Below are 22753 nucleotides of genomic sequence, written 5' to 3'. Positions count from 1 at the left end.
CCACCATGCTTGACTGTAGGGATGGTATTCTTGGGGTCGTATGCAGTGCCATCCAGTCTCCAAACGTCACGTGTGTGGTACCAAAGATCTCGATCTTGGTCTCATCAGACCATAGAACCTTGAACCAGTCTGTCTCAGAGTCCTCCAAGTGATCATGAGCAAACTGTAGACGAGCCTTGACATGACGCTTTGAAAGTAAAGGTACCTTACGGGCTCGTCTGGAACGGAGACCATTGCGGTGGAGTACGTTACTTATGGTATTGACTGAAACCAATGTCCCCACTGCCATGAGATCTTCCCGGAGCTCCTTCCTTGTTGTCCTTGGGTTAGCCTTGACTCTTCGGACAAGCCTGGCCTCGGCACAGGAGGACACTTTCAAAGGCTGTCCAGGCCGTGGAAGGCTAACAGTAGTTCCATAAGCCTTCCACTTACGGATGATGCTCCCAACAGTGGAGACAGGTAGGCCCAACTCCTTGGAAAGGGTTTTGTACCCCTTGCCAGCCTTGTGACCCTCCACGATCTTGTCTCTGATGGCCTTGGAATGCTCCTTTGTCTTTCTCATGTTGACCATGTCTGAGTGCTGTTCACAAGTTTGGGGAGGGTCTTAAATAGTCAGAAAAGGCTGGCAAAAGAGATCTTTAATCCACACATGTGATGCTCATTATTCTTGGTGCCTGAACTACTTCTTAATACTTTAGGGGGACCAAACAGAATTCTTGTGGTTTGAGGGGTTGAATAATAAATGACACTCTGAATTAACTTTTTACGTTTTTAAAAAAACAAAACAAAACAAAAAATTTGCTGCAGTGCATTTCCCACTTCCAGGCTGATCTACAGTACAAATGTCACAATGCCAAGTTAATTCCGCATGTGTCAACCAGCTAAATCTGCAGGGGGTTGAATACTACTTGTAGGCACTGTGTATATGTATATGTGTGTATACTGTAATGCAGCAGGTTGCTAGAATTACTGTAAATGGTCCAGGATGTGCTTACCGGACCATGTACCTTCCCCTTTATCTGACTGGTCACATGACTGTGACATCACCCAGGTCCTGCATGCACAGTAAAGCTCTGTATACATGACTGGGACAGCACACAGGACCTATACACACAGCTGACTGATCACATGACTGTGACATCAGCAAGGTCCTGTCAGTATGAGGCTGTCTGTGCACAGCATATATAAACCTGCTTAATTTGAGACAGGTGTGTTCGGTGTGAGAGGCGTGAGGCCTGTTCCCCATGTGTGTGGGATACCGTGATACCGTGAAGCCTGGCAGCCTGAAGGCAAAGACTAGATCCTGTGCGGATGCTAGTGGCCTTGGAAGGCAGCGGCTTTGAAGTGAAGCCTGGTACCTGAAAGGTCGAGCCTGGATCCTGTGCGGATGTCAGTGGCCTTTGAGGGAGAGCCGGCTTGAGTAAGAGTCCTGGAAGGCAGAGCCTGGATCCTGTGTGGATGTCAGTGGCCTTTGAGGGAACGACGGCTGGAGACCCCTACCTGGGAAGCCGCAGAGCCACAGTGGTGGCAGAGTAACGGACTGAGACAGCTATACCCGGCAAAGGTAATACCCGGTGCTATATGGACATTGTGATATGAACATTGCTACTTTATTACCTTGCCGTAAGCTGTACCCTGGAGCAAGTGGGCCGGTGTGCCACTTGGCTCATGAATTGTTTATGTGTGTAAACCTGCCGGTGGCGGACTAAGATGAACTGTGTGTGAACAGCGGTTTATGAAGTGCCATAATAAACTGCAACACTGTGTGAAAAACGTAAAGACATTGCACGTGTGCATTGATTGACGCAGCGAAGCGAGTTACCCCCAGTATGATGACGAGCGCTGCCTTACATATGGTTCGAGAGTGCGGGCAACGGCAGCCCGGTTGCTAGTGGCAACGACAACCCTGGTTGCTAGGGGCAACGGCACAGGACGACGAGTGTGGATAAAGCATCTTGCGGCAACTCGGCGGGGTTGCGAAGATTGGCGTCGCACTCAAACCTGGTTTGCTGTGGCTCGGCGGGGCTCACGAAGTATAAAGCATCTTGCGGCAACTCGGCGGGGTTGCGAAGATTCTCATCGCACTCAAATCCGGTTTTGCGGTGGCTTGGTGGGGCCGCGAAAATTTTTCCGGGAGAGCGATGAAGTGCTAGTGTGAACAGTGTACCGCGATGGCTGTGAGCAAAGCAGCAGATCTGTCTGGAGCTATTGAGCGGTTGAAGGGCCGGTTGGGACCGGAGCAGGTATTTGGGAAACTTTTACTGGACATGGTGCAGGAACCACAGGAGCTGTGGGCACCATATGGAATGGCGGCAGTGGACCATTCTATAGACTCTCCGGGGGTGCCAGTGTTGTCCCAGAGTGCCCGGGGAGGTGGTAAGAGATGTTGTGAACTGAGTCCTATAACTACTGCTGATTTTTTGTGTAAAAATTACCCTGCCGGTGTGGTTGTTAAAAAGGGGGTGGAGTCTAAAAAAGGGGCGGATTTTCACAAGAGTGTGGAGTGTAGAAAACTGAAAATTGTTACTGGTGGTGGGTTGGTGCCTCCTAAAAATGACAATGTGACCGCTGATAACGTGGTAACTCCAGTAGAAGGGGGTGACGTCAAAGTGGGAGGTGACCTGTTAGTCCACAACACCATGGGTAGTGACACAGACCCCGTAGCTGACTGTGACACTATGAAAGTAAAAAGTGAGTTCAGTCAGGAGGGGCTAGACGAGGTGAGAGAGTCCCCATCTTGTAGACGGCGCAAGGGCCACAAAAAGGTTGCTCCTGTAGACTTGGCTGAAAATGAAAATAAAAAGAATGTAGTACTGTGTGCCTTTGCTTCAAGTGTGGATCCTCCTTTAGAGGTAGAAGAGGAGGTGACGTTTCCAGTAGCAACCTCCGGTACGGTACTGAGACTGACGGATCAGGATCTGACAGCCCCGAAAGAGAAGGTGGCCAGTCATGACCAGGAGCTGGAGCCTATCAGGCAACAGTGTCAGAGTGACGTGTCCGCAGACCAGCTGAACCTGGAGTCTGAACAGCAGAAAATATACCAGGTTATGAGGAACTGGCAGCGAGACGTGGAGGGAAGCAACGCGGAAATTAACCATTGGAAGGAAATGTTCTACGCAATTAAGGAGGACCGCCGCAAAATCAAGGAAGAAGTTTTGCAGTTGAAGCTTGAGAAGGAGGCGCGGCAGGATGGTGTTTCTGGACGTGAACAAATCCTAGAACGACTGCGCAAACAGCTCAACCAGGAGCTGTGTGACTCCAAGAAGGCGTGTGGTGAACGCAGTAGGGAACTGCAACAGAGTAAGAGAGATTATGAGGATCTCCTCAAGGTGAAGGAAAAACTAGAGGAGGATAAGGCGGGTGCAGAGCAAGTGCGCCAAGTGGTTGAGACCACTCTGCAAGACACCCGTGAGGAGAATGATGGTCTCCGGGGAAAGACCCTAGATCTGGAAGCTCAGGTGAAGGAGCTACAGATGTCCTGTGATACTCTCCAGAGGGCGGAGACGTGCCTTAAAGAAACAGTCAGCAAGATGGAAGCTGAGCAGAAAAAGATGGAGGAGTCCGTCAGAGAAGCCACAGACCAGGGCCAGGAGTTGGCCGCTGGTGAGGGGAGGTGTGAAACGGATACCTCCTCGAGTGATGCGAGCTTGGATGATTCGGTGGAAGTAAGAGCCGAGATCAGGGAGCTCAAGGAGTTGCTACAAACCCAGTGGACGCAAGAGAAGCGTGAGAGACTGGCTATTGAGAGCCGAGTGGGCACATTGGAGACGGAGAGGTCTGAGAGAGCTCTGCTGCTGGAAGAGCAGTTGAAGCAGGAAGAGCTTCAGAGACGGGCCGCTGAGAGCCGAGTAACTGAGCTGGAAGGAGAAGTTTTAGAGCTCAAAGGTCGCCTAGCAAAGTGTCACGTGGTGAACGAGGTCTCCTTGGAGAAGGGAAAAGGCAAACAAGTTGCACTTACTCCCTTAGACCCTGAGAAGGTGGACCTGAGGAGAGCTAAAAGTATGGTGTTGGAAGATAAAGGTGAAGTGGAGGTGGTCAAGACGAAAAGTTGTGAAGTGGTAGCTGTGAGTCAGCTCAGGGGAAGCGTCCAGGGTGAAGAAGCTGGAAGTCAGTTGTCCCTGAAACCTGAGCTGGTTGATCGTCTGGAAACCACTGGTGAGACCGAAACGTCTCGGTACAAGTGCCTCGTAGATGTACCCGAGGACTTGAGGGAAGAATGCACCCGTGAGTCCGTGCATGAAGAGTTTAAGAAGGCTGTGGGAGCCTGTAAGGTGTACTTGACCTCAGAAGCTAAACAGCTGGTGGTCCTGTCCACGACCGAAGTCACAGTGAAGAGGGTGGCGATCCTAAGTGATATGCACTGGCGATGTATTCGCACGAAGCGGTTTCTCCGGTTGAAGACGGAGCAAGCCGTTAGACAACTGGAGCTTAGGAGGAAAGCTCACAGTATGCGTGAAGAGGTCATCCGGGTGCCTCATGTTCTGGTGAGAAAGCTCATTGGGAGAAGCGGTCGAGCCATGCAGATGATGGTCAAAAAGTCTGGTGTGATGAGAGTAAGCAGTCCACGTGATCAACAGGACTGGATACCAGACGAAGACTGCATGGTGTCCTTCTCTGCTGTAGGAACAGAAGAAAGCCTAGAATATATACGCATGCTGATTGAGTACCGAGTGACCTACCTGCAGGAGGTAGAACAATTGAATCTCGCTAGACTGCGAGTAGATAGACAGCATCATCTGAGCAGCAGAAGATGGAAGCCGTCTAGAAATAGTGAGACCCGACAGAGAAAGGGCCCCCTAAATAACAGAATAGCTACAACTGAAGTTAGGGACCTTTTAGGATGTCCTGAGAGTAGTGGGTGTGGGTTTAGAGGTAGTGAGACCTCCAGTAACTCCGGTTTGAGCAGCCCATACAAACGACCCAATAGAGGACGGGACAGTACGGAGTCGAACCGGACCTTAGATACCGGGGCATGTGAGTCGCGCTGCTGTATTGACCGCTGGGAGCGGGGAAGACCTGACAAGGTTACAACTGACCGCTGGGAGCGGGGTAGACCTGACAAAGTTACGACCCGGAAAGGTGACCTGACGAAGTCAGTGACAGTGACAAATGGTAGGTCCCTAAGGAATGGGCTAATGTCATTGACTAAGGTTCCAGGGGCTGAGTAGCACAATTGTAAAGTTCATGGTCTATATGTGAGCTGGGGGTTATAATGTTATTGTGTATATTATGTGTTCAACCCCACAAGTTTGAACAGAGGGGGGGGGATATGTAATGCAGCAGGTTGCTAGCATTACTGTAAATGGTCCAGGATGTGCTTACCGGACCATGTACCTTCCCCTTTATCTGACTGGTCACATGACTGTGACATCACCCAGGTCCTGCATGCACAGTAAAGCTCTGTATACATGACTGGGACAGCACACAGGACCTATACACACAGCTGACTGATCACATGACTGTGACATCAGCAAGGTCCTGTCAGTATGAGGCTGTCTGTGCACAGCATATATAAACCTGCTTAATTTGAGACAGGTGTGTTCGGTGTGAGAGGCGTGAGGCCTGTTCCCCATGTGTGTGGGATACCGTGATACCGTGAAGCCTGGCAGCCTGAAGGCAAAGACTAGATCCTGTGCGGATGCTAGTGGCCTTGGAAGGCAGCGGCTTTGAAGTGAAGCCTGGTACCTGAAAGGTCGAGCCTGGATCCTGTGCGGATGTCAGTGGCCTTTGAGGGAGAGCCGGCTTGAGTAAGAGTCCTGGAAGGCAGAGCCTGGATCTTGTGTGGATGTCAGTGGCCTTTGAGGGAACGACGGCTGGAGACCCCTACCTGGGAAGCCGCAGAGCCACAGTGGTGGCAGAGTAACGGACTGAGACAGCTATACCCGGCAAAGGTAATACCCGGTGCTATATGGACATTGTGATATGAACATTGCTACTTTATTACCTTGCCGTAAGCTGTACCCTGGAGCAAGTGGGCCGGTGTGCCACTTGGCTCATGAATTGTTTATGTGTGTAAACCTGCCGGTGGCGGACTAAGATGAACTGTGTGTGAACAGCGGTTTATGAAGTGCCATAATAAACTGCAACACTGTGTGAAAAACGTAAAGACATTGCACGTGTGCATTGATTGACGCAGCGAAGCGAGTTACCCCCAGTATGATGACGAGCGCTGCCTTACAATACATATACACATATATGTGTATATACGTAAATGTGTGTAATGTGTGTGTGTGTGTGTGTGTGTGTGTGTGTGTATATATATATATATATATATATATATATATATATATATATATATATATATATATATATATATATATATATATATATATATATATATATATATATAATTACACATTACACACACACACTACCGTTCAAAAGTTTGGGGTCATTTAGAAATTTCATTATTTTTGAAAGAAAAGCACATTTTTTTTTTTTTCAATGCAGCTAACATTCAATGTATCAAAAATACTCTCTATACATTGTTAATCTGGTAAATGACTATTCTAGCTGCAAATGTCTTGTTTTTATTGCAATATAGGTGTATAGAGGCCCATTTCCAACAACCACCACTCCAGTGTTTTAATGGTACATTGTGTTTGCAAACTGTGTAAGAAGCTAATGGATGTTTAGAAAACCCTAGAAAACCCTTGCACATGGATGTTTAGAAAACCCTAGAAAACCCTTGCACAAGTATGTTAGCCCAGCTGAAAACTGTTTGGCTGATTTGAGAAGCTATAAAATTGACCTTCCTTTGAGCTAGTTGAGAATCTGGAGCATTACATTTGTTTGTTCTATGAAACTCTCAAAATGGCCAGAAAAAGAGAACTTTCTTGTGAAACTCGACAGTCTATTCTTGGTCTTAGAAATGAAAGCTATTCCATGCGAGACATTGCCAAGAAACTGAAGATTTCCTACAACGGTGTGTTCTACTCCCTTCAGAGGAGAGCACAAACAGGCTCTAACCAGAGTAGAGAGAAGTGGGAGACCCCGCTGCACAACTGAGCAACAAGACAAGTACATTAGAGTCTCTAGTGTGAGAAATCGACGCCTCACAGATCCTCAACTGGCAGCTTCATTAAATAGTACACGCAAAACGCCAGTGTCAACGTCTACAGTGAAGAGGCGACTCCAGGATGCTGGCCTTCAGGGAAAAGTGGCAAAGAAAAAGCCATATCTGAGACTGGCTAATAAAAGGAAAAGATTAATATGGGCAAAAGAACCCAGACATTGGACCGAGGAAGATTGGAAAAAAGTTTTATGGACAGACGAATCAAAGTTTGAGGTATTTGGATCACACAGACGAACATTTGTGAGACGCAGAATAACTGAAAAGATGCTGGAAGAGTGCCTGACACCATCTGTCAAGCATGGTGGAGGTAATATGATGGTCTGGGGTTGCTTTGGTGCTGGTAAAGTGGGAGATTTGTACAAGGTAAATGGGATTTTGAATAAGGAAGGCTATCACTCCATTTTGCAACGCCATGCCATACCCTGTGGACAGCGCTTGATTGAAGCCAATTTCATCCTACAATAGGACAATGACCCAAAGCACACCTCCAAATTATGCATGAACTATTTAGGGAAGAAGCAGGCAGCTGGTCTTCTATCTGTAATGGAGCGGCCGGCGCAGTCACCAGATCTCAACCCCATTGAGCTGTTGTGGGAGCAGCTTGACCGTATAGTAGGCAAAAAGTGCCCATCAAGCCAATCCAACTTGTGGAGGGGCTTCAGGAAGCATGGGGGGAAATGTCTCAAGACTACCTCAGCAAATTAACACCTAGAATGCCAAAGGTCTGCAATGCTGGAATTGCTGCAAAGGAGCATTCTGTGACCAAAGCAAAGTTTGAAGGAGAAAATTATTCTTTCGAAATCATTATTTCTAACCTTGTCAATGTCTGGACTATATTTTCTATTCATTTTGCAACTCATTTGATAAATAAAAGTATGAGTTTTCACGGAAAACACAAAATTGTCTGGGTGACCCCAAACTCTTGTTCCCATCTTCTTGGTATAATATGTTGCATGACCCTTTTGAATGTCGCACGTTTAGTCTTAAAATTAAATAATTAGCCAAAACCTCAAGAAAATGAAGACCGCACCCACGTTGTAGAACAAATAAAAAAATAAAAATAAATTGTGGTTTAATCAGGGAGACACTGCAATGTATTGGGTATTGCTGTAACGGAGTGCCTGCCCCTTTAATGTGGGGAAGTCTCTGGGAAGTTCTTCTTGTCTCCTCCGTCTCTTGCTGCTGCGTCTGTCTTGCTGTCATTGAATGGAAACCTTCTCTTTAGCCGACTGCTGGAATGTCTCCTGCTGATAGGTGTACGGGTTATTACAGTCGGAGCTCTCCGGCGCCCTCTGTTGTCTAACGCTGCTCTCCGGGCTGTTTCTTGCAGGTTGGATTCGGGCAGCTGCCGTTCAATAGCACCGATAACTTCTCCAGCTACCCTGACGTCTGCTTCCAGATAATGGGCTACAATTTCCTGTGTCACAAGGTAACAACCCTCCTTTATAAAGGGGAAAAAAATAGCATAAGTCCGCGACAAGGGTTAGCCATTACTTGGCCAAAATAAAGTTCCAGTAGGGATCATCGGACTCCAAAATGTTGATATTGATGGCCTATTCTTAGGACTTGGATCAATGCGGGTCCGACACCTGACTCCCCCACTATCAGCTGTTTGCTGCTCCGGTGGCGGCTGAATGTGAACGGAGCAGAAACACAGCGCCGTGCAGTGGTTGTTCTGTGGTACTGCAGCTCAGATCACATTCACATCAATAGCAGCAGAGCTGCAGTACCCAAAACGGCTACTGCACGGTGTACGGTGCTGCGCTGTTTCCACGCCGTTCACTGTTTACAGTCCGATGTCAGACCCCTGCCGATCTGATGTCGGTCATCAATATCAAGTTTCTGGACAATCCCTTTAATTTTAGCTCTCTGGTGGTGTTCCCTTTTATTAAAGGTGCAGTAATCCACATTTTGTGATGTATAGTGTATGCACCCGTCATATTTCCCAGAAGTTAACCCTTTCCCGTCTCCCGTTGCAGTCTTTTTTCTGTGGTCGGAGCGACTACTTTAAGGCTCTGCTACAGGATCACTTCTGCGAGAGCCACGAGCTGCAGACACAGCCGAGCATCCCGGTCATCACCCTGCACAACATCAGCGAGGAGACGTTTACCCGGCTCCTGTACTACATATACAGCGACGACACCGAGGTGAGACCCCCACACTGGTGATCAGTTTGGGGTGTGGGGAGAATTTATGAAACTGTCTTCATTGCAGCCAATCAGAGCTCAGCTTTCATTTTTTCAGAGCTGTATAAGAAATTTAAAGCTGATCTCTGATTGGTCAATATAACCATTTGATTTTTTTTAGACCAAACATCAAAACCTCTCCTTTCTTGCCCTGTACAACCAATTGCAGCACGGATTTCATTTTTTTCAGCAGCTCTCTAATAGGTTGCCATAGGTGACAAAAAAACAGGCCTTACTACTTAAACCTCTCTAGCAGTAAAACGATCCCTAGCAACCAATCACAGCTCAGCTTTCATTTCTCCAAGAGCAGAATTGAAATGAAAGCTATGCTGTGATTGGTTGCTAAGGTCAACAAGGCCAGTTTTACTGCTAGGTCTGATAAATTAAGCCCTTTATTCTTTTTAGACTGTTTTATAAATCTGTTCCTTTTTAATAAAATGCTAATAGCAGTAAAATAGTGAGTTAATCCAACACCTTTTTAAAATTATTTCCTCTGAATCCCGGGCTGAGCTTGAAATATTTTTACATTTGTTCAGTACTATACAGCTTTGCATTGTATGATCACTGTTTTCTATATTTTAATCCATTTTAAAACATTTTTTTTTTATTTAAACCATATAGTAAATGGTGAAAAGAGTGCAGAGGGGGGATTTTTTTTTTTAATTCCTATCCCCAAAAAATGCTGGGGCTGGGGGGAGCGGGAGTGATAGCAAATTTTATTTAATTTTTTTTTGGTTTTAGTGGTGCAAAAAATGCTGAGTAACAGTGAAAGGGGTTCCCAGGGGTCATTTATTATAAAGAAATGTGATTTGTTAATACATATCTTGAGTGTGTAAATAATATAAAATGATTACATATTTGGCCACGGGTGACTTGTTGCCCACCTGACCTCCTGTTTATACCTGGGCTTGCATTGTACGGGGTCTTGCATTTATTTTTTTTATTTACAGTCTTTTTTTCTATTATAAGAATTTACTTGGGTCCCTGAAAACATCAATTTGATGCCACATCCCATTTTCTACCAGCAGGTGGCAGCAGAACATTATGTTCAGGACGATCCATGTTGGAGTTTGAAAGTGGAATTTAAAGGGTCACTCCAGGGGAAGAAAAAAAAAAGTTTTTTTTCCTATGCACAGAATAGGACTTGCTGATTTCTGGGTGTCTTGACTGCTATCATGAGGAGTCTGCAGCCTCATCCTAAATGGAGCAGAGATGCATATGCTCGCTGTGTTAGTTGTCTATAGGACTCCCGACTACAGCGCTCTTTTATTTCCAGCAATGAAAGGAGTGGAGGCCGAGCAGGTGCACCTTTGTTGCACTCAGGAACAAGTTCTTAAGATTCCGAACTACAATTACTGTGGGTCCCAGCAGTTGGACCCCCAGCTATCAGCAAGTTATCCCCTATCCTATGGATAGAGAAGATGTAAAGTCACTGCAGACTTATAATTTAATATTAGCATCTTTTTATTCCATATATATATTTTAAGAATTCCTAAACTTTTTTTTTTTTTGTGGGGTCTAAACTTTTGGGAATCTCCCCTCCCCAGATGGTTGGTTTATCATGAGAAATCCCCTTTAAGGGTGGTCTGGCCTCTCCCAGCAGACCTCAGCCGGCTTAATTCCCAAGTTTTCTCATAAAATGAACTATTTTTTTGGCACTGTGACCTTTCGGTTCTGACCCCTGTGTGTTCTGGGGTCTCTGCAGCTGTCCCCAGAGAACGCTCACGAGGTGCTCTGCGTCGCTGACATGTATCTGCTCCCGGGGCTGAAGCGACTTTGCGGCAAGATATTGGCGCAGATTCTGGACGAGGACAACGTGATAGTGATCTGGAAGACGGCGAAGCTTTTCCAGCTGACGCGGCTGGAGGATCAATCCACGGAGTACATGGCCAGAATTATCGAGAAGGTACAGCGCCTGTCTGACACACTGGAACAAAATGTCACAATCGCACACAAGGGCCTGAAGGCTTATTCTAACCCTTTTTAAAGGGATTGTTCATGTTCTGTGCAGACTGATACAGTGTGACAAACCTTCAGCAGTGTGGGCAGCACACAGGATGGGAATGCACACTTGTATAATGTAGTTATACACTGATACATTGTATTTGCAACATCTCTGCTTGATGTCTTGGAATGGAAACCTTCATCTTTGAATGTAGGGGTAAAAAAAATGATGTAACAAATCCTCAGCTGAGAGAAGAATTATATTTTGTATTTGGTCTAGAAAATACTGTAAGCTAAATACCTCCGCAGCGCAAATCTCTTGTTCTGAAAGTTTGCTACAATGTATCAGCGCAGGTAACCTTTAAATGTCTGATCAATTGTAGCAAACCCTCAGCTCTTGAAATCCCAGGAAGAGTCCAGTTTTATAGAAATGCAACAGAATCTCAAAATAAAGAAAACTTCTGCAAGTTTCCAATATTTGCCATTTTTTGAGTTTTCACCATTTTTTAGGATTTCTCCTTTCTGCCAGTAAATTGAAATATTTTTGGCTCCTTACAATTTAATGGCACAAAGGAAAAATCCTTAAAAAAAAAGGTGTCAACTCGAAAAACGGCAAATATTGGAAAGTTGTAGAACTCTTCTTTAGTCAGAGATTCTGCTGCATTTCTGTGGGATTCTTTCTGGGAACCATGAAAGAAGAGAAATGTATGTATGTGTGTATATATATATATATATATATATATATATATATATATATATATATATATATATATATATATATATATTATATTATATTATATTATATTATATTATATTATATTATATTATATTATATTATATTATATTATATTATATTATATTATATTATATTATATTATATTATATTATATTATATTATATTATATTATATTATATTATATTATATTATATTATATTATATTATATTATATTATATTATATTATATTATATTATATTATATTATATTATATTATATTATATTATATTATATTATATTATATTATATTATATTATATTATATTATATTATATTATATTATATTATATTATATTATATTATATTATATTATATTATATTATATTATATTATATTATATTATATTATATTATATTATATTATATTATATTATATTATATTATATTATATTATATTATATTATATTATATTATATTATATTATATTATATTATATTATATTATATTATATTATATTATATTATATTATATTATATTATATTATATTATATTATATTATATTATATTATATTATATTATATTATATTATATTATATTATATTATATTATATTATATTATATTATATTATATTATATTATATTATATTAATAAATATATATATATATATATATATATATATATATATATATATATATATATATATATATATATATATATAGTGCCTACAAGTAGTATTCAACCCCCTGCAGATTTAGCTGGTTGACACATGCGGAATTAACTTGGCATTGTGACATTTGTACTGTAGATCAGCCTGGAAGTGGGAAATGCACTGCAGCAAATTTTGTTTTTGTTTTTTAAAACGTTAAAAGTTAATTCAGAGTGTCATTTATTATTCAACCCCTCAAACCACAAGAATTATGTTTGGTCCCCCTAAAGTATTAAGAAGTAGTTCAGGCACCAAGAATAATGAGCTTCACATGTGTGGATTAAAGATCTCTTTTGCCAGCCTTTTCTGACTATTTAAGACCCTCCCCAAACTTGTGAACAGCACTCAGACATGGTCAACATGGGAAAGACAAAGGAGCATTCCAAGGCCATCAGAGACAAGATCGTGGAGGGTCACAAGGCTGGCAAGGGGTACAAAACCCTTTCCAAGGAGTTGGGCCTACCTGTCTCCACTGTTGGGAGCATCATCTGTAAGTGGAAGGCTTATGGAACTACTGTTAGCCTTCCACGGCCTGGACAGCCTTTGAAAGTGTCCTCCCGTGCAGAGGCCAGGCTTGTCCGAAGAGTCAAGGCTAACCCAAGGACAACAAGGAAGGAGCTCCGGGAAGATCTCATGGCAGTGGGGACATTGGTTTCAGTCAATACCATAAGTAACGTACTCCACCGCAATGGTCTCCGTTCCAGACGAGCCCGTAAGGTACCTTTACTTTCAAAGCGTCATGTCAAGGCTCGTCTACAGTTTGCTCATGATCACTTGGAGGACTCTGAGACAGACTGGTTCAAGGTTCTATGGTCTGATGAGACCAAGATCGAGATCTTTGGTACCACACACGTGACGTTTGGAGACTGGATGGCACTGCATACGACCCCAAGAATACCATCCCTACAGTCAAGCATGGTGGTGGCAGCATCATGCTGTGGGGCTGTTTCTCTGCCAAGGGGCCTGGCCATCTGGTCCGCATCCATGGGAAGATGGATAGCACGGCCTACCTGGAGATTTTGGCCAAGAACCTCCGCTCCTCCATCAAGGATCTTAAGATGGGTCGTAATTTCATCTTCCAACAAGACAACGACCCAAAGCACACAGCCAAGAAAACCAAGGCCTGGTTAAGAGGGAAAAAGTCAAGGTGTTGGAGTGGCCTAGTCAGTCTCCTGACCTTAACCCAATTGAAAACTTGTGGAAGGAGCTCAAGAATAAAGTCCACATGAGACACCCAAAGAACCTAGATAACTTGGAGAAGATCTGCATGGAGGAGTGGGCCAAGATAACTCCACAGACCTGTGCCGGCCTGATCAGGTCTTATAAAAGACGATTATTAGCTGTAATTGCAAACAAGGGTTATTCCACAAAATATTAAACATAGGGGTTGTATAATAATTGACCCACACTTTTATGTTTAAAATTTAATAAAATTCAACAGAGCAACATAACTTTTTGGTTTGTAAGATTTATGCTTCTGTTCATAAAACCTACTCTCGTTTGCAGTTTGAAGGCTCTAACTTATTTGCATCTTACCAAACCAGCTAAATCTGCAGGGGGTTGAATACTACTTGTAGGCACTGTATGTGTATATATATATATATATATATATATATATATATATATATATATATATATATATATATATATATATATATATATATATATATATATATATATATATATATATATATATATATATATATATATATATATATATATATATATATATATATATATATATATAGATACATATATATATATATATATATTAGATACATATATATATATATAATAGATACATATATATATATATATATAATAGATACACATATATATATATATATATATATATATATATATATAATAGATACATATATATATATATAATAGATACATATATATATATATAATAGATACACATATATATATATATATATATATATATATATATATATATATATATATATATATATATATATATATATATATTAGATACATATATATATACATATATATATAATAGATACATACAGGTCCAAAAGTAGGTGCACAGAAAGTGTAATAAGGTTATGAAGGGGGAGATTTATCAAACATGGTGTAAAGTGAAACTGGCTCAGTTGCCCTTAGCAACCAATCAGATTCCACTTTTCATTCCTCAAAGACTGTTTGGAAAATGAAAGGTGGAATCTGATTGGTTGCTAAGGGCAACTGAGCCAGTTTCACAGATCTAGTTTTCACAGATAGATCTCCCCCAAATCTGTTTTCTTTTCAGATAATTCAGATAACACATAATGGCAAATAATTTAAATACAGATCAAAGAAAATGGATTTTAACAGAGTATTGGAAATCTCAAAATGCTGAAACCATTAGAGCAAATTGGGTTGAAACATTTGGTACTCAAGCCCCAAAGAGACAAACCATTTACCGCATTCGTGACAAATTCACTGCCACTGGATCAGTCCTTAACCCCTTAAGCCCCGCGGGTGGTTTGCACGTTAATGACCGGGCCAATTTTTACAATTCTGACCACTGTCACTTTATGAGGTAATTACTCTGGAACGCTTCAACGGATCCCCCTGATTCTGAGATTGTTTTTTCGTGACATATTGTACTTCATGATTGTGGAAAAATTTCTTCGATATCACTTGCGTTTATTTGTGAAAAAAACGGAAATTTGGCGAAAATTTTGAAAATTTTGCGATTTTCAAAATTTGAATTTTTAAGCCCTGAAATCAGAGAGATATGTCACACAAAAGAGTTAATAAATAACATTTCCCACATGTCTACTTTACATCAGCACAATTTTGGAACCAAAATTTTTTTTTGTTTGGGAGCTATAAGGGTTAAAAGTTGACCAGCGATTTCTCATTTTTCCAACAAAATTTATAAAACCATTTTTTTTAGGGACCACATCACATTTGAAGTCACTTTGGGGTATTTTCTGTCATAAAGACCTCTCAAAGTGACACCATTCTAAAAACTGCACCCCTCAAGGTGCTCAAAACCACATTCAAGAACTTTATTAACCCTTCAGGTGCTTCACAGGAATTTTTTGAATGTGGAAGAAAAAAATGAACATTTAACTTTTTTCACAAAAATGTTACTTTAGACCCAATTTTTTTTTATTTTCACAGGGGTAACAAGAAAAAATGGACCCCAAAATTTGTTGTGCAATTTCCCCTGGGCACGCAGATACCCAATATTTGGGGAAGAAACACTGGGCGCACGGCAGGGCTCGGAAGGGAAGGAGCGCCATTTGACTTTTTGATTGTAAAATTTGCTTGAATAATTAGCGGACACCATGTTCTGTTTGGAGAGCCCCTGTGTGCCCAAACTTTGGAGCTCCCCCACAAGTGACCCCATTTTGGAAACTAGACCCCCCAAGGCACCTTTCTAGATGCATAGTGAGCACTTGGAACCCCCAGGTGCTTCACAAATTGATTCGTAATAATGAAAAAGTGAAAAAAAAACCACTTTTTCATTTTTATGAATCAATTTGTGAAGCACCTGGGGTTCCAAGTGCTCACTATGCATCTAGATAGGTGCCTTGGGGGGTCTAGTTTCCAAAATGGGGTCACTTGTGGGGGAGCTCCAAAGTTTGGGCACAGAGGGGCTCTCCAAACGCAATGTGGTGTCCGCTAACAATTTGAGCCGATTTTTCCATTCAATTTGTTAGCGGATACCATGTTGCATTTAGAGAGTCCCTGTGTGCCCAAACATTGGAGCTCCCCCACAAGTGACCCCATTTTGGAAACTAGACCCCCCAAGGCACCTTTCTAGATGCATAGTGAGCACTTGGAACCCCAGGTGCTTCACAAATTGATTCATAAAAATGAAAAAGTGTTTTTTTTTTTCATTTTTACGAATCAATTTGTGAAGCACCTGGGGGTTCCAAGTGCTTACTATGCATCTAGATGGGTGCCTTGGGGGGTCTAGTTTCCAAAATGGGGTCACTTGTGGGGGAGCTCCAATGTTTGGGCACACAGGGGCTCTCCAAACGCAACATGGCGTCCGCTAACAATTTGAGCCGATTTTCCATTCAATTTGTTAGCGGACACCATGTCGCGTTTGGAGAGCCCGTGATGTGCCTAAACAGTGGAGCTCCCCCACAAGTGTCCCCATTTTGGAAACTATACCCCTCAAGGATTTTATTAAGGTGTATAGTGAACATTTTGAACCCGGAGGTACGGCACAGAATTTGTTTACATTAGGTCATCATATTGAATAAGTTGTCATTATTCTTGAGCGCAAGTGCTCGCTACTTGAGTTTGCATCGGGTACTCAGGTATGCACCATGTACAGCGTGTGCTTGAGTGACATGCTCGAGTCCCTGCTCCGCATGTTTCACGGTTATTAGGCACCCAAAAAAAAACATGCGGGGATCGCTCGTGCATGGCAGGCAATCCCCGTAAAGTTTTTTGGCCGCGAAGCATATGGGGCAGAGACTCGAGCATGTCACTCAAATACCCACGATACTCAATGCATACCAGAGCACCCGATGCAAACTCAAGTAGCGAGCACTTGCTCTCAACACTAGTCACCATATCGTCATCTTTTTTTCTTACTTTTGAAAAAAATCCCAACCCTAGCCCCAGCACAACCCTAGCCCCAGCACAACCCTAGCCCCAGCACAACCCTAGCCCCAAACCCAGCCCTAACCCTAGCCCAATCCTAACCCAAGAGTTTATTTTTGACGCCGTTCCTTGTGCGGTATAAGTGATTAGACGACTTTATTCTTCGGGTCGGTGTGATTACAGCAATGCCAGAATCATATGGGGTTTTTATGACTGACAGCTGTCACACACTAAAAGACGCATTTTTTGTAAAATCTAGTTTTTGCATCGCCATATTTTGAGAGCTATAATTTTTCCAGATTTTGGCAGACAGTCATGTGACGGCTCGTTTTTTGCGGGATGACTTGACGTTGTTATTGGTGCCATTTTCAGGCACGTGACATTTTTTGATCGCTTTCTATTCCGATTTTTGGGAGGCAGAATAAACAAAAACCAACAATTCAGGAATTTGTGTTTTTTTTTTTTTTTTTATTCTGTTCCGCGTGTGGTAAAATTGATGAGGTAGCTTTATTCTTCGGGTCAGTACGTTTACAGCGGTACCACATTTGTATAATTTTTCTATGTTTTGGCGCTTATACACAATAAAAGCTATTTTATAGAAAAAAATATTTTTTAGCATCGCTTTATTCTGAGAGCTGAAACTTTTTTATTTTTCGGCTGATGGAGCTGTATGGCGGCTTGTTTTTTGTGGGACGAGATGACGTTTTCAGCGGTATCATTTTTATTTATATGCGTCTTTTTGATCGCGTGTTATTCCACTTTTTGTTTGGCGGTATGGTGATAAAGCATTGTTTTTTGCTGCGTTTTTTTTTTTTTTTTTCCACTTTCAGACAGTTTGTACACCTTATAACTTTGTCCCACTCTGGGACTTTCACTTTTTTTTTTCTGATCGCCTGCATGGCATAGGAATGGAGCACCATCCCTATGCCATGCAGGCTGTCAGAAGTGCACAGTGTTAAGATTGCTTGGAGATGCACTGCGCATGTCCAAGCAATCTTCCTGCTCTCTGGTGACCCGGATGTTGTCATGACGACATCGGGTCGTCATGGCAACACCCGGGAAGCCGCTGCAGTCTGCGCTGGAAGCCGGAAGAGGAGGTGAGTATCGCCGATCACCTCCCCTTGCCCCCGCAATGCCGCGATCGACTTCGATCGCAGCATAGCGGGGGTTAATGTGCTGGGAGCGGTGCAGGACCGCTCCCTGCACATTGTCACAGCTGACACCCGGTACTATCAGCTGACACCCGGCGGCGATCGCGCCCGCACAGCCTGTGTGCGCGCGCGATCGCCATGACGTACTAATACGGGTCTGGCTCTTAAGTCCCAGGGCACAGACGCGTATTAGTACGTCAAATGTTATTAAGGGGTTAATGCTCCAAAAACTGGTCGACCCAAAACAGTCTGTACAGAAGATAATAAACAACTTGTTGCTGAAACATTTGTTCAGAGTCCAAAAAAGTCCCCAGAAGAGCCTCTCTGGAATTGGGAATTTCACGAGCTTCTATCATGCGAATCCTGAAATCTATTGGGTGGAAAGCTGATCGTCCACGTCTAATTCATGGTTTATTGGAGGATGATCCAGACAGGCGGCTGCAATTTAGTGTTTGATAAATCTCCCCCTTCATAACCTTATTACTAGTGTTGAGCAAGTATGTTTTATTAACCCTTTCGCAAAAGGTGGCTACTTTGAAGAACCTAGAATATAAGACATATTTTCAGTTGTTTCACACTTTTTTGTTAAGTATATAATTCCACGTGTTAATTCATAGTTTTGATGCCTTCAGAGTGAATGTACAATTTTCATAGTCATGAAAATACAGAAAAATCTTTAAATGAGAAGGTGTGTCCAAACTTTTGGTCTGTACTGTGTATGTATATATATATATATATATATATATATATATATATATATTTATTTTTTTGGGCTACTTGCCCCCATTCTATAAATAATGAGGATTAAAGATGCAGCGTGTTCCATGAAGTTGTTTAACTTTTGAGGAACTTTTCTTCATTCTTCTGCGTTTCCTGTAACGCCCCCTCTCCCTATTTTGTTCCCCCAGTTGGTGGATTCGGATGAGTTTGCCTCTGCAGTACGAGAAGACGCAGCGGCGGTAGAAGAGCGACAGGAGACGGACTCCATCCCATTGATTGATGATATACGCTTCCACATCACTAGCAACGTGCAGACCTATAGCGCCATTGAGGAGGCGAACCAGCGGCTTGAGGCCTTAGAGCGGCTGCTGGGCTTTCTGGGGCTGGAGTGCTGAGCACGGGGAGAATTGCTTTATGCTGTGCCGCTTGTGAAGGGCTGTGTGCCGCCCGCGGAGCGCTGTGTGCCGCCCTGTAGTTGTCATGCTCTGCCTTCTTGCTGTTCCCATTAATTAATTAATTCTGGGAGAATGTAAAATGATTCCGGGATGCTTCCTATTCACATACATCCTGCTCCTGTATGTAATGTATCCTGGTAGATCTGATACTTGGCAAGAAATGCATTCATGAACAAACCCTTTAAGCTTTTAAAGGGGTACTCCACTTCTGCAAATACAGTTTTGTTTTTTCCCTCTTTTAGAATGAAAAGATCTACAGTTTTCTGTATAAAGTTCTCATTGTTTTCAGTATCTCTGCTTGCTGTCATGCAATAGATCCTTTCAGAGATAACAACATTTTATCCTTGTTACAAGGCTCCGCTCTGATCGCTGCTCTGCATCTGTCCTAGGACTTACTGCGAGATGAATTAAGGGAACCTCCAAAGGTTCCTATGAAGTGACAGCAAGCAGAGATCCTGAGGCATTGATACTGAAAATACAATGAAAAGTTCTAGTTTTCCAGTATATGTTTTATTCATTTTGCTAAACCTGAAATATCCCTTTAAGGCGCCCATGTACCTGTTAGTCGGACTCTGCTGGGCCGGCAGAATGACTGACCTCTTATGGGGATCTATTTATTGCATTTACCAATGGCCGTCACTGTGTGAACTGCGTCTTCTTTTGTACCTTTATTTTGCTGTTTACATTGCATGTGACACAATTCGGTGGAGGCGACTGTGAAGCAGAATATATGAAAAATATATATATATACACCTCTGAATAAAGTATGTTGTGTTCCCACCAATAAAGATATAAAGATGATGACGTGTCTTCAATAATAAGAATAATAAACTCAAGGTAATCTATGCCACCACTGTTTATAAATGCAATAATAATGCAGCACGTTAACCCCGGCCCAGTGGACTCTCGTCACATAAGTACAGATTTAAAGCTGTATAGTTTTAGGTAAATATCATTTACATGATATAATGCATCCTGTATTATACTCCAGAGCTGCACTCACTAGTCTGCTGGTGCAGTCACTATGCACATACATGATGTAACTCAGGATCAGTAATGTAATGTATGTACACAGTGACTGCACCAGCAGACTAGTGAGTGCAGCTCTGGTCAGCTGTTGCTCACTGTGGTGATTGTGGGTGTGGTGGCTGCAGATCCTGCTGTGTGCTCCTGATCTCTGAGAACCAACACCTCTCCGCCTGGGGATCTGTTCTCTCTCCTACCCAGGGAGGGAGTGGGTTTCCTGAGAAGAGTGATGGAGCCAAGTCCCAGGCTTCTGCTTCCCGAACCAGGACGGTGGGGAGCAGGAAAAACCTGCAACCAGCCTGCACATCGGAGGACTCAGGGGTGAGACGCTCCACCACGAGTCGCAGCAATGTGGCTCCTACTCCTCCCCGGGACTGTGGAGACTCCTAGAACTCGCAAGGCTTCCAGCATGGAGGAAAAGCCTGACAGAGTGCATGATGGCGCTCTTTCTAGAGGAAAGCTGAGTGCTCACGGGGATGAGGCCGACCTCACTGAGGAAGGTTGGGCGATTCAATGTCCCCGGGAGTCTGTGTCCACCTATGCCTCCCGGGTCATGAGCCACCTCTGTGAGTATGAAGATGCGAGTAAGCTCGTCAGGAGGCTTCGGGAGGAGCTGCGCTGCACAAGCGCCAAAGCTGCAGGGGCCTCCAAATCGAGGAAGGCTAAACGCCAGGCGGAGGTAAAGAGCCTCACTACTGAGATTAATGTGCCGGAACTAAGGAAAGCCACCATCAGAGAGCAGAGTGGTACTTTTAAGGAAAAACTGATAAATGATCGATTCAGAGAAATGGCTGATAACAGAGAGCAAAGGCAGATGGGGCTGCAGCTTGAGAGCCAGGTGGATGATGACCAGCAGAAAGCCCCACCTGGCAGCCTGCAAAGTCACCCGCAGGCCACGTGCAGCGAGCTCCCTGCAGGACAGGCGACAGTGATATCCGGTCGCAGTTCTGCCGCCTCTGGGAAGGACAGTGACAGCAGCGGCCAGGGAGGGCGCTAATGGTTACATAGTTACATAGTTAGTAAAGCCGAATAAAGACTTGCGTCCATCAAGTTCGACCTGTTAGTTCTGTAATTGCTAAAGTTGATCCAGAGGAGGGCAAAAACCCCAAATGATTTAGCCAATCTTCACCTGAGGAAAAATTCCCTCCCGACTCTGAAACCAGCAGTCAGAATAAATCCCTGTATCAACCTACTATTTTATTTTATTTTTAAGTATATGCAGAAATCTGCCTGGTATCTAGAAATGCATCCAGTCCCCGCTTGAACTGGTTTAGTGAATCCGACATTACCGTCTCCTCACTCAGTGAATTCCATATTCTCACTGCTCTTACCGTAAAGAACCCCTTCCTATGCTGGTGCTGAAACCTTTTCTCTTCCAGTCTTAGTGAATGCCCTCTTGTTACCGTAATATCCCTCCTTTTGAACAAATCCCGGGCAAGGTCTCTATACTGTCCCCTAACATATTTGTACACATTTATTATGTCCCCCCTCAACCTTCTCTTTTCCAGGCTGAATAGTCCTAGTTTTGCCAACCTCTCTGGGTATTGCAGTCCCTCCATTCCCCTTATTAATTTTGTTGCCCTCCTTTGTACCTTTTCAAGCTCATTTATATCCTTTCTATATATTGGGGCCCATAACTGAGCACAGTATTCCAAGTGTGGTCTGACCAGTGCTTTGTACAGTGGAAGAACAATGTTCTCATCCTTTGCAGCTATACCTCTTCTGATACATCCCATTACCCTGTTTGCCCTTACAGCAGCGGCCTGACTTTGGGCACTCCAATTTATTTTGCTATCAATCAAGATGCCCAAGTCCTTCTCCATCTCTGAATTCCCCAATGATTTCCCATTCAGTGAGTACTGGTGACTTCCATTTTTCCTTCCCATATGTATGACCTTACATTTCTCCTCGTTAAACCTCATTTGCCATTTAATGCTCCACCTACCCAGCTTATCCAAATCCCTCTGTAGGTCTGCACTGTCCTCTTTTGTATTAATTGTTTTACATAACTTTGTGTCATCTGCAAATATTGATATTTTACTATTTATCCCGTTGACTATGTCGTTAATAAAGATATTAAATAACATTGGGCCTAGTACAGACCCCTGTGGTACCCCACTAGTGACGCTTACCCAATCTGAGTATATTCCATTTATAACCACCCTCTGCCTTCTATCCTTTAGCCAGTTAGCTACCC

The 22753-nt window shown here is 43.0% G+C and overlaps 1 protein-coding gene across 2 annotated transcripts in view; it reads left to right on the top strand.

Moving 5' to 3' along the window:
• The window catches only part of ABTB1 (ankyrin repeat and BTB domain containing 1), a 30960-nt gene extending 10629 nt beyond the window's left edge, over positions 1–20331 (top strand). For both annotated transcript variants that reach the window (XM_073644935.1, XM_073644936.1), the window contains exons 9-12: positions 8406–8504; positions 9055–9222; positions 10967–11167; positions 19264–20331. In XM_073644935.1, coding sequence (XP_073501036.1) covers positions 8406–8504; positions 9055–9222; positions 10967–11167; positions 19264–19470 — 675 coding nt within the window. In that variant the 3' untranslated portion in view covers positions 19471–20331. The remainder of the gene's footprint in view (positions 1–8405; positions 8505–9054; positions 9223–10966; positions 11168–19263) is intronic.
• Positions 20332–22753: the final 2422 nt, after the last annotated feature.

Source organism: Phyllobates terribilis, unplaced genomic scaffold (genome assembly GCF_046119375.1).
Source record: "Phyllobates terribilis strain yellow unplaced genomic scaffold, ASM4611937v1 Scaffold_8__6_contigs__length_399053987, whole genome shotgun sequence".
NCBI lineage: Eukaryota > Metazoa > Chordata > Amphibia > Anura > Dendrobatidae > Phyllobates > Phyllobates terribilis.
The sequence above is the reverse complement of the archived record's forward strand: the minus strand, read 5'-3'. Positions and strand labels throughout refer to the sequence as shown.